The sequence below is a fragment of the Mauremys reevesii genome, linkage group 4 (genome assembly GCF_016161935.1).
Source record: "Mauremys reevesii isolate NIE-2019 linkage group 4, ASM1616193v1, whole genome shotgun sequence".
Classification (NCBI taxonomy): domain Eukaryota; kingdom Metazoa; phylum Chordata; order Testudines; family Geoemydidae; genus Mauremys; species Mauremys reevesii.
In genome coordinates this window covers 113,946,905-113,958,919 of record NC_052626.1, presented here as the reverse complement: position 1 = coordinate 113,958,919, position 12,015 = coordinate 113,946,905, and the positions used below count along the sequence as shown (strand labels likewise).

The 12,015-nt window shown below is 38.8% G+C and overlaps 1 protein-coding gene across 2 annotated transcripts; it reads right to left on the bottom strand.

Moving 5' to 3' along the window:
• Window positions 1-1,036: 1,036 nt before the first annotated feature.
• On the bottom strand, window positions 1,037-11,661 carry GAL (galanin and GMAP prepropeptide). 2 transcript variants are annotated; one of them, XM_039537653.1, is made up of 7 exons: window positions 11,388-11,661; window positions 10,857-10,937; window positions 10,067-10,121; window positions 8,806-8,877; window positions 8,218-8,304; window positions 5,055-5,132; window positions 1,037-1,325 (listed from the first exon to the last, which is right to left on the bottom strand). In XM_039537653.1, exons 2-7 carry the CDS (start codon window positions 10,935-10,937, stop codon window positions 1,273-1,275), a joined length of 426 nt encoding a protein of 141 aa, XP_039393587.1. In that variant the 5' UTR covers window positions 11,388-11,661; the 3' UTR covers window positions 1,037-1,272. The 2 variants fall into 2 exon arrangements, with proteins under 2 accessions (XP_039393587.1, XP_039393588.1); XM_039537654.1 differs by lacking the exon at window positions 8,806-8,877 and having other exon boundaries at window positions 11,388-11,651.
• Window positions 11,662-12,015: the final 354 nt, after the last annotated feature.

The window sequence follows — 12,015 nt, the reverse complement described above, 5'->3', positions numbered from 1 at the left end:
CGCGGTGGGGCGGGGAGCTTGGCTGCCGAGCACCCACCAATTTTTCCCCCATGGGTGTTCCAGCCCCAGAGCACCTATGGAGTCAGCGGCTATGTGCAGGAGGTTGGTTGGTGTAGATGCAGTGGCCATGCAGAAGGAGATTCTACCCTGACCCTTATCAGTGCACTTGGAGAAGAGACCACATGATCTAGGAAACCAAATCCACTCCAGAGGTATGTGTAGTGATTGAGTTGCAGCCAGGGGTGGCTCTAGCTTTTTTGCCGCCTCAAGCATGGCAGTTAGGCAGCCTTTGGCGGCTTGCCTGCGGGAGGTCCCCGGTCCTGCGGATTCAGTGGCTTGCCTGCAGGAGATCCGCCGGTCCTGCGGCTTCAGCATACCCACCGCCGAATTGCCACCGAATCCACGGGACTGGCGGACCTCCCACAGGCAAGCCGCTGAAGGCTGTCTGACTGCCACCCTCACAGGGACCAGCCGGGCACCCCCCAGAGCTTGCCACCCCAGGAACACGCTTGGAGCGCTAGTGCCTGGAGCTGCCGCTGGTTGCAGCCCTATAGCCTGCATCCAGCTTGGGGAGGATTACATCTTCTCTAACTTAGTTCCATAGTTCTTTCCACAGGGCTTGATTCTGTAAGTGCTGGGCCCTCTGACCTTGATCCAAAAAAGCTCTTTAAGCATATGAGTAGTCTTATTGACAACACTGGGCCAAGTCTACCATATGGACGCCACAGCAGCACAGTTACAGCACCATCGTTTTGGAGCTGTAGCACTGTACTGGAGAAGAATCTTTCAGCAACAGAAGGGGTTTTTCCATCACTGTAGAGCTCCACCTCATCGAGTGATTGTAGCTAGACTGACGGAAGCATTCTTCCGTTGATCTAGCTGCATCGACACAGGGGGTTGAGTTGACACAGCTACAGTGCTCAGGCTTAGGAGGGTTCGTATACTTAAAGTTAAACATGCATTTAATATACTACATATTGTGCATTATAATGTATGTACTTTGAAAACACGCTATTGTAAGGAAAATGAAACAAAATACAGCTGCTCTTTTTTTATTTTACCCCTTAAAGAAATTTTTTTTTAATCAAGGCAAAAATCTTACATTGTAACATCACAGAAAAAAACAAAACGAAAAAGGTCAGAAAGTAGTTTACCATGTGTAACTCTGTATAAGAGTAATGTAAACAATAATCACCATCTTCTGTTCATTTAAAGCTCTGTTTAGAGTTTAGTCTTCATTTACAATACAATGAAGTATAAATACATTATTTTTCAGGACTGATTTGTTTCTTCTGATGAAAGTAGATTATCTAGTGCCCCAGCCTCTGTGAAGGGGAAAAAAGAAAAACGCAGTCATGATTTTTAGCAACAAATAGTTAAGTGCAAAGTTTAGTATTAACAATTAATTCCTTTAAAAAAAAAACCAACCTTATGATTGCTAAACTTTCTTACTTTGCTTCCCTTCAACCACAGATGAAACAATAGGCTTTTCATGGCTCATTTCTAGGTTATTTACTGTTTCTTCTGAATATTAATAAGTCATAACTGCCTGTTATAATTTACAGTATTTTAAAAAAAACCTTCCACATCAAGTTTGATGTTTTGATTCATATCATTGAATATTAGTATCATAAGATTTAATATTGTTTGATGAAGTTTGATCCTGCAATTGGCTCAGGCTGGGCAGACCCCTGCACCGAGCCAGTTTCAGCATTGGAGCCTAAAAGGCCAACTGTGATAGTGACCTCCAAGAAATCACTTGTGAGGGTGTTGTTATAAATATGCCCCTTTTCTTTAAGATGGAAGTATATTAATTATCTGAATAATCATTATTGTTAAACATCTCTAAAATGGATTATTTTGAGAAAGAAAATGCATAAATCAATATATTTAGTGTAATAAACTTACATTTGAGTAGATGTGTAAAAAGCATTTATATTACATTATTGGACTGAAAATTTTTTTTAAGTCAAATATTGATTTGGTGTACATATTCATGTCAAGATCTTGCCGGTAGCCATTGTTAGCTAAAAATGTAGCACCACTTGCTAACGTTCTGTGTTTTGTAGCTCTGGAGTACCAGTTCTGCAACACCGAAAAGCCATTGTGCACAATCCAGTGGATTTGGTTTTTGTGTAGTCTCAAGGTTGATGGTAACAGTAAGGAGGAGCATGTAACTGTGCAAGAGTAAAAAGAGCAGACCAAGTAATTGTTACTCAAAAAGTCACAGTTCAGCCCCTGGTTGACACTTGCTCCATGGGGAAAATAATTGGTATCAGCTCTTTACTGGGTGCTTATTACTTATCCCTCCATGCTGGCTCAGTTTGCGGAGGTCAGGGCTCAGCCTATTCCCCAGCCCTGCCCAGTCATTCCTGCTCAGGAGGCTGCTCTGACCCCCACATTGGGACATAGCTTACACAGGGGAGTACAGAAATGTCTACATTGCACTGGCATATAAATACCAGCTGACCAATATTAAGTCAGGATCTCCTTGGGCTTTCATTTAGCACTCTTAGAGACTCAGGCCCAAATAATCCTCCTCTGAATGGAAACTAACTCATCTGTAGTAAGCATATGAGTAGTCTTATTGACAGCACTGGGGCCATGTCTACCCTATGTAGGGTGACCAGATCAGGATCAATACCCCTGATCATGGATGTCCCAAGAGACACCCTCTCTTAGCCATTTATGCTTTCAAGCTGTTTATGCTGTGACTGCTGTTCCCAACTTGTGGGTGGATTCACCAATACTGACTTTCCACTCCCTCACTTGGGAATCGCCCATGTATGGGTAAGTAGGGTCCTCAAACAATAGTTATTTCAAGTAGCTACCCTGTAAATATGGATTTGGACAGATGCTCATTGTTCAGTTAACAGGGAGAAACAGCACTGAAAGATTGGGAGAATAAAGATTTTTAGAGTATTGTATGAATGTTTGAAAATGTTATTTTATCAGATGAGTAAAAATGTTGAATGGAAAAATACTCATACTCCCCACAGAGACTACGTAAACATTCTCTGCAGGAATTGGGAAGAGAAATGGAACCACCCTCTCCCAGCCCAGAGCGTGGAACAGCTGCGTAATTACTACTAAGCCTCCAGAGACCAGAGACTCACCTTCCAAACAGATCCACTGATTTTAATGGGATACCCTCTGAAAGCTACTTCTCAAAATGAGGATAGCAGATTTGGGCTGCAGTTTTGCATATTAGACATTTCTGTAAAAATGTCAATTGTTTTTAAAAAAGGAGTTTTTTTGTGCAGTTAATCCACATTAATGTTATTATACAGCAAAACCAGGGTTATCTGGAAAACTCTGTTATCCCAAACATGGTCATGTCCTACCGTGACATTTTAGAGATTTTAGGAAAACTGAAGATATTTTCAAGCTTTGATTGTATTAACTTATTCAACATGCTTCATGAGATTCAGGTAAGCCAGGATGTGCTGTGTTTGAAAAATGCTTGAGAATGGCACAAAATCTTAGGTTTGCTTTTGGACTGAGGCTGGACAGTTGAAATATTCTCAATCCCTGGAAATGACAGTACTGCTAAAAGATCCTTAACTATACCATTCAAACAAATACAGTCTCTATAGACTATGCAATGTAGTTTAGTTAACACTGGTTGTATTTTAGTATTTACAGTAGTCTTAGCAGAGGATTTTTCTGAACCAACACAGATCATTTTAGAAAATGCCAAAAAACTGTCCAGAGTTTAATTTATAAAATTCATAGAATCTTGAACAGACTTGAAAAGATATTCACAGTAAAGTGAAATTAATAAAATACAAATGTCTCATTCCAGTGCATTAAATTAAAATAAAAACACAGCACCTGTAATTTTATCTAACAATACTTTAATTGCTATGAAAGTATCTATAATTCATTATATTCAAAGGTAGGGATTTATAGAGAAGACATGTGACAGAATTGGTGACTTTTGAATGAAAGATTCATAATGCTTGCCATTAGGAAGATTAAAGGCATGTATTGTGGTTTTTTTTCTCCTAATGCAAATCACTTTCTAAATATTTTGAATGTAGCAGAGTTGAAAGAAGCAATTCTATATTGGCTGAAAATTTGAAAAAAGTATATTTAAATAAATTAATTTACTTTGCCTGAAATTTTCTGAAAAAAACATGAAGACCTTCAAAATTATAATAGAGGTCTATTAACCACTCAGGTTTTCTGCTTGCTTGATGCTATAATAAAGTCATAATCCTTAGAGGTCTCAGTCCTACAGGTCCTACATAGACAGTTCTCCAGTATTTCACAGTTGCCACACAGGTGAGTGATGTCACAATTTCAGGGAATATGACTTCACCAGTGTCCAAATGGAGGGAAAATTTCCTTTGTCACTGTCTTACACAAATGTAAAACTTGATAATGATAAACTTTGAAACATCTCCTTTTGTTCAGTTTTTTAAATAAGAGTAAAAATATTGACCCTATTAAAGATAGTTCAAACAGTTTTGGCAGTTGTCATTTTGGGGATTGTTCCTGCTTTGAGCAGGGGGTTGGACTAGATGACCTCCTGAGGTCCCTTCCAACCCTGATATTCTATGATACAGGCTCCAAGCAGGATCAGGACCCCTCTGTGCTAGGCACTATACCCATGCATAATGAAAAGATGGTTCCTGCACCAAGGAGCTTACAGTCAACATCTCAATCCTGCAACCACTTAGTCATATACTTAACGTCATGGACTTCTGTGACACTACTTGTATGTTGAACTTTAAGCATCTCCATAAGTGTTTTGTGGGAGCAGGCTCTTAGTAGTTTCTTCCAGATGTAAATCAATTATTTGTTAATGTGGATATTCAGTGATATCGTTTCAGCACATTTTGTTCTAGGAGTTATGTCAAACATAATCAAGCCCATTCTCCAGTGATGCTCAAAGTCGCACAATTTAAATATGAATCTACAGTTATATATTCAATCCCAGGCCTGCAGCTCTTATTCAAGAGTTTTGTCCAAGTAAGGATTACAGAAATCAGATCCTTACTGAGTGTGAAATAAAACTATACTTTTAAAAGACAGAGAGCTTTACTAACCTTTAAGATGCAAGTAAGTCAAAAATTCAATTACTGTGCGTACAACATTGTCGTCAACCACTGGTCTCCCAAGATTACCTAGAAAACATTTATTGGATATTTAATGTATAGATAGTATGAATATTTGCTTATACAACTTTAGTCACAATAGTGAATGTAAGAATTCAGAAAAATCTGTGAAACTACATTTCATTTTAAAAGTTCAGTGCAAAAACAGAGAGCCAGATTTTCTCCTGCACTGAAATACATTTGGTGCAAGAATGGGGTGACATCAGGGAGCTTGTTACAGTTCCCTGATTCTGGAGCTTCTGTACTAATGTAAATTAAAGCAGCCTTCAGGTTATTTGGCTTACAGTGCTTGTAAGGTCCTGCAGGGCTGTCTGTGGAGCTTGTAAATTCTGCAACACCAGTCAAGAAGTTTATATCTGATGAGACCTCAGAGACTCAGATTTCCAGAGAAAATAGATCCAAATTTATTCACCCAATTTTATTGAAAATAGTCCACTGCATTAGTTCCCCTTGAACATATAAACAATTACCATTTAAGACAAACTTTATAAGAAGCCACTACATTCTGCAAGTGAAAAATATGTTTTTCAAAATACCTAATTCAATTCCAGTGAAACTTAAAAAGTGTCTCCATTGAATAGGGTCTGCATGAGAAATTTCAGGTGCAAAGGAGATTTTCAGAGTTGATGGAAGGAGTTTGCTTAAATGAAGATTATAAGAAACTAGGTTACAATCTTTAGGTCCCATCCTGCAAAGTGCTGAGCACTATCAACTTGGGGTGACTTCATTGGGAAGCCACATCTGCAGTTCCACAATGTATAGTTTCCAGATCATGTATTTTACAAAGGAACTGTCTACACGTCCACAGCTGGAAAATACTTCTCACTGACTCACTGTATTACTAGATTAGAGTGCACTAACTGTCCCTTTCATCAATATTTCAGAGCAGCAAAATATATTATACCCACCCCCCGTACAACCATAACCAGAAATGAACTAATTGTCTTCAACAGACTTGTACCACTTATGGGAGATGATTCAATGTTCTCCTACTAATAAGTAATAAGCAAAGAACCTTATCTGAATTTTGGACCTTTGTTGACTATCAGATGTGTCTATTGTACTGTCAGGGTTTGAGTTAGATTGTAAGTTCCTTGGAGCAGGACTCTATCTTCCCCTGTTAGTACAATGCTGAGCACAGGAACAACTATCAGCCTTCTTGGGATTGGAGTGAGAAATGGATCTCATTTTGAGATTCCTTAACAGAGGACTAGATCATGTCTTTTGATCCATACATAGGGCTCTTGCCATGTGTGGATCACTCCCTCACTATACAGAAAAGAGTCACAACAGCTTCTCGACCCCATAAAGAGTTATCTGTGTGTCTGGAGACCTGTGCAGATTAGAAGGAATCAAGCAGTGGGTTGACCAGGCAAAGAATGGGTAGGTCAAGAGAAGGTCCTGAGGAGGGGACCTATAGGTTATACTTAAAAATTCACACATGCACCTGACTCTGTCATGGGGAATCCCCTCCTTTAAGGGAGGCCTCAGCTGTGCTACCAAGTAGCAGGGCTTGAGATTCTGTAGCAGCACAGAGCCTCCATATGTATGTCCAGAAAGGAGAGGGTGGTATATCCTACTCTCCCAGTGGAAGACGTCAGAGGAAGTGCTGATGGGAATTTCACAGCATTTGCTGCCTTAACATGGTGTTGCCATGTAGGTGTGATCTAGATATGAAACTGTGATTCTATAAAGCAAAAGCTACCTGCTGATAAGCTGTATTGTGTTTAATTATGAACGATCAAGTGAGAGTTGGTTCTTATATCAATGTTTAGAAATGGTGTGTTCCTGTTAATAAGCTCCAGCTGAGTACCTGCTTTAACTCATTGACTTGATCACATCACATATACATATACATATATACATACACACACACACACTGTTACAAATTGATATTGGAAATTCTATACAAAGTGTTTCATTTTAAACACCCCAATAAATGGCAACTAAAAAACAAACAAAAAAAAGTTTGCCTCTGTAGACGCTCCCCAGCTGCCTCTAGCATCATTCACCCTTTGTCTAGGAATACAATCTGAGTATTTTTTTAGTTCAACAAATAAGTTTCAGATATAACAAGAAAAGGAAATGGCTTTTGTATTGGTCTAAATATTTGCTTAGAGAAAATAAGGTATTTTGAACAAAGTAACATTTTTGCATACCAATACATAGGAATTAGATTAACCATAAAATTAAATGCTTTAGGATGTACATTTAGGCAAGAATTTTGAACCATTACCATTAGCGTAAAGTAGAAAATTTTTTACAATACAAACAAGGGTTATAAAAAACAGGGACGATATACTGTAAGGATCTGATCCTGAGAAGTACAGAGCACTCAACTCCCATTGAGCTCAGAGTTGTGAATGCTCAGCACCTCTCAAGATTAAGGGGCTGTTCCAAAACCCATTGCATTAAATAGAAAGACTCCTACTGACTTCGTTAAGCTTTGGATCAGGCCCTAAGTCTTCTAATTGAAACAATTTATCTTGTTTAATTATGGAAAAATTACACAATTATACTTAAGATGGGGTTATTATGAGAAATCCATTTCTCAAAAACCAGCTCCATACAGCATTATCAACAACAGCTTTCAGTTCTATGTTGGTATGACAAAAGGTGTCTCTTGTTTCTATAACTTTCCCTAATGTATGATCTCCCTAATATCATCCCTTACTGATCACACTCCTGGGCTAATCAGTTAGGACTCCTAAGTGTCCGATAGGACTTGAAAGCTTTGTTTTGAACATATATAAAGAAAAAGGTAGGATTTAAAGTCAAATATGTTAATTTGGATAAAATGAAGGAAAACTCAAAAGCTTCTGTCTTGCCAGTCAATGTATGACTCTGCATTTTGAACTAATACACATAATTCAGGTCATGATCTCCAAACTCTGGTGTCTGTGAGCCAAATTTTGCTTTCCTTTCCTCATATGAATATTCTCATTGACTTCAATGGGACTACTCATGTATGTTAAGTACATTGTCCTGCCTACAAGAAAGCTTAAGCTTCCATTTAGGGTGACAATAACTCAAACGTAGTAAATAAAATGCTATATACAGAAGCACAAACTCTTGGCTTTCATAATTTCATTACCTATTTTTATATCCTCTTCAGGCTGTATCTCACGTTTACCAGCTAGGCCATGTTTGTCAATAAAAGATCTGTGATTATCTACTGCATCTGTTAAATAAATTAGAAATGAAGAGTTAATTTCATTTACAGTCTCCCAGGTTGATTTTGATGGATTTTATTGAACTAGGTCAAAGAGATTTAAAAGTGACTCTCTTTATAGGTTTCTACTCTGAAACCTCTCTTTATAGCCTTCTTTTCATTTGTCCACGAGAACATGATGGATTGTTGATGGAATAATATACAATTATTGAATCAAAGGAATCATATTCTTTAATAAGCTTATTAAAGAATTAAGGCATTTTATAATTTTGTGTATTTAGTTTATATCCATTAAGGGCCCATTCTTATATTGCTTGCACTCCCAAACTCTTCCTGAATTCAGTGGGAGTTTTGGGTGTACAGGGAATGCAGAGTTGGACCATTCATTTGTGATTTAGGAATGTGGTTTTGCTACTCTTTCCTCTTTTTAAGAAAAAAAAGTTGCCAACTAATTTGTTTAAAAGTAAACTGCAATTAGTTTACATGAATAACCTCCAAAAACTATCTTACATTCCCCAGGTGCCTCTTCTCTCCCCCTTGCAATGGGCATTTCCTTTATCAGTAAAAGCTGATCAATACGACCTGCAACAGAGGATGATGCCTATTATCCAGTCTTAGAGAAATGGCACTCAGCAAATATATGCCCCCATTACAGAATGGCATGTATGTCTTGCAACACAGTCTATTCTGGCATTGCTGCTTTAAGGCAAATATACTTACAAACATTTACAGAATCAATAAATACATCAAAGGTGCATACATTTGTATCCCAAGGTCAGTTACAAAAAGTGAATAATAAAGGAAAAAAAGAGACAGTTATGATCCTTATATGGACAGTGGTATTAATTATCTGTAATGTTTATCATATACTATAAAGGGTGAAATTAGGCAACCCCCAGAAATATTAAACATAAAAAGTAGTAAATGGTAGGTATAAGTGTCTGTATGTTTTATGCCTCTCAGCATCTTGAAAACCTTGGGTAAAAATAAATGACAATTAAGTCAGCTACAAATAGTTTTAAAGGATGACTTTTTAGCCAATTGGGACACCTTCACTTTTCATCTCCATACTTTTCTGGAAACCTGCACTTTATGTTTTCAGCCTCTCAGACATTGGTGTTTGTTTTTTATTACAAAATGGAATTAAGTATTTTCCTCTTGTAAATTACTGATATTTATTTACAATCTCAGAGTTTGTTTTGTCCAAGAATAGTATCAGAAGACTATGCATCTGGGCATTTAGCGTGAAATCTTGGCCCCACTGAGTTCAGTGGCAAAACTGCCACTGATTTCAATGGGGCCCAATTTCACCCACAGTATTTCCCCCTTGACTGACCTCCAAAATTCCATAAAATGTTATAACTACTTTGCAAGGCAAATGCCCTTAGATTCTATACAATTAATTATTATTATTGTATAATTGGAGGTAAAGCTACTATTTTAGAGTAATAAGATGTTTGCCACCTAAGAATTACAACTCATTAGCACTCTAAGAATACCCAAATGTGTAATTCCATATAATTTAGTGCCTTTACATGGCATTGCTTTTGAAGAGAAAGTTTAAATTCTATTTGTTTCTATCCCAGGCTTCAGATGTGTAACTAACTGAAGGGTCTCTGAAATAACACTCTTTAGTTTTACGTAAGTACGTTTAAACAAAAATTACTTTAATAGCCAGATTAGTGGGTAGCACACTCATGGCAGACAATAGGCATCAAGTGACCATTTTAAATAGAATTTTAAAATATAGAAAATTAAATATTTGACTTACGTGGCCCAAGTAGGTAACCAGCACTATTCAAAGTCCAGCCCCTCTTTTCTTTTGCCTTACAGAGGGAAAAAGTGCAGTTAGATTATTTATTGCATGATTTACATAATACTTTCTGAAAAAAAGAAACATGAATCTGGGAGATTGGTTTGTGCAAACAGATTCATTAGGGTTTCTAATGAGCTGATATTTTTTGATGAATAAAAAATATTATTTCAGTCTGGGTGAAACCCTGGCCTCACTGAAGTCAATGGCAAAACTGCCATTGACTTCAGCGTGACCAGGATTTTGACCCTATATAGACAAAACTGCAAATCACACAATGCATTATACATTTTAAACCTTACAAGTTATAATAAATGTGATCTGCGCCCAATCTGCTTTACTGAAAAGTATATACATTTCCCTCTAGATACTTGTTTGGATTTACACAATTTGTCATTGTATCTCAGCTGTTTATATTTTGTAAGCTTCATGTAAGACAAACGAATTCCTTGGTTTTTTTCCTAAGTAAGATGGCCATTCATTGAACTTCACTATATAACACTAATAACCCTTGTTTTGTTTAAGAACTTTGTAGCACATTTGTCGTAAGTAGATGAACAATTGGGAATATTGGACATTTTAATACTCATCCACCATCCAAAATATTCTCTGGCACTTGCTTTGTTTTGCTCAGCCCTATATGTAACCAGAGTGCCCGTTAGTGTAGAGTTTACTGGTACTTGTCAGCTGAGACACTGAGTGAGCATGTCTAATGGATAGAGCCCCTATAAATGAAATTTATACTTACTGATAAAACGAGTCCAAATGTCTCTGAGAGGGTGGCGCAAAAGATCAAAGAGAGAAACAGGAGACTAGTCCACCTCTGCATCTGAAAGGAGACCACAAACGCTCGGAGTTAGTTGCTTTGCCTTCCAGTTTGGGATCCCAGGTATGAGGGTTGAAATCGACTTAGGTTCCCACAGGAACCTGATGCCTTAAGAAACATCGAGACGGGAGGAACTTATGAAAAGGAAGGGTGTGTATCCGGGGGTGAGTCCTGTGCATCTGAAAGTTCAGGAAGGAACGGCAGAGAATGTCAAATCCTAAGAAAGCAGGAACACCCCCAAAATCGGAGACAGGGGTGGAATCTGACCGCAGTGGGGCACGGAGACAGATCAGCCTTTACAATACCTGCCCCCTTTCCCACATCTACACACAAGTCATTGCAGTCACTAATATGGGGTGTCAGAAGGGAAGGCGTCCAGGGTCTAAGATTTCATGTACCTGAAAGTTAAATACCTCCTAGAAGGCAAAGGGGCTAAAAATAAGGGGAAAGTACCTTGAGTTGGGGTGCGCTGCTCTGTTCTTCACTGCGCGGGTTCAGTCCTGGCTGGCAGTGGGGCAGGGAGCTGTCCGCAGGCTGCTCTGGGGAACGGATGGTCACAGCTGGGACTCCTCACTGCATGACCCTGGTACGCTCACTGAGTAGGGGATGCAGTGGAGTGGGGGGCTGCAGTGCCTGTAAGCCCAAGACCGCTCCCCCTCCGCTATTTATGGGTTGCAGCGCAACTTTGCAGGCGCGGCTCTCTCCCAGGGGAGAATCGAGAGCCGCCCACATCCCCGGGTCATTTCCCCTCGCCAAGTCACTGCATTAGGAAGGGCAAAAATTACAGCAATTCAATTAGAGGCATTTGGAAGCAAGATGTGGGCTGCAGATAGATAACAGCCTGGCCAATTACCTTTCATTACGCCTGGGTTGGACACTGGCTAGCAGTGAAAAGAGCTCTGTTCTACTAGACAGCCTGGCCTGCCTTCTATCTTTCTCCTGAAACTTCAGAAGTTCTTTGTTGTTGTTTGAGAATAAGGAACGGTAAATTGAACACAGCCCCCTCTTTGGAGAATCAGGTACAGAAGCAGAGCTAAATGGAAAAGGCTCTGTATTATGCTGGCTAATAAGACTCGTATCC

Coding starts and splice junctions, on each gene's coding strand:
- GAL (XM_039537653.1), bottom strand. CDS start 10,937: ATGCAGAGGTGGACTAGTCTCCTGTTTCTCTCTTTGATCTTTTGCGCC. Junction 10,122..10,856: donor CATTTGGACTCGTTTTATCA/GTAAGTATAAAT, acceptor TCCCTCTGTAAG/GCAAAAGAAAAGAGGGGCTG. Junction 1,326..5,054: donor GACTTACTTGCATCTTAAAG/GTTAGTAAAGCT, acceptor TCCCCTTCACAG/AGGCTGGGGCACTAGATAAT.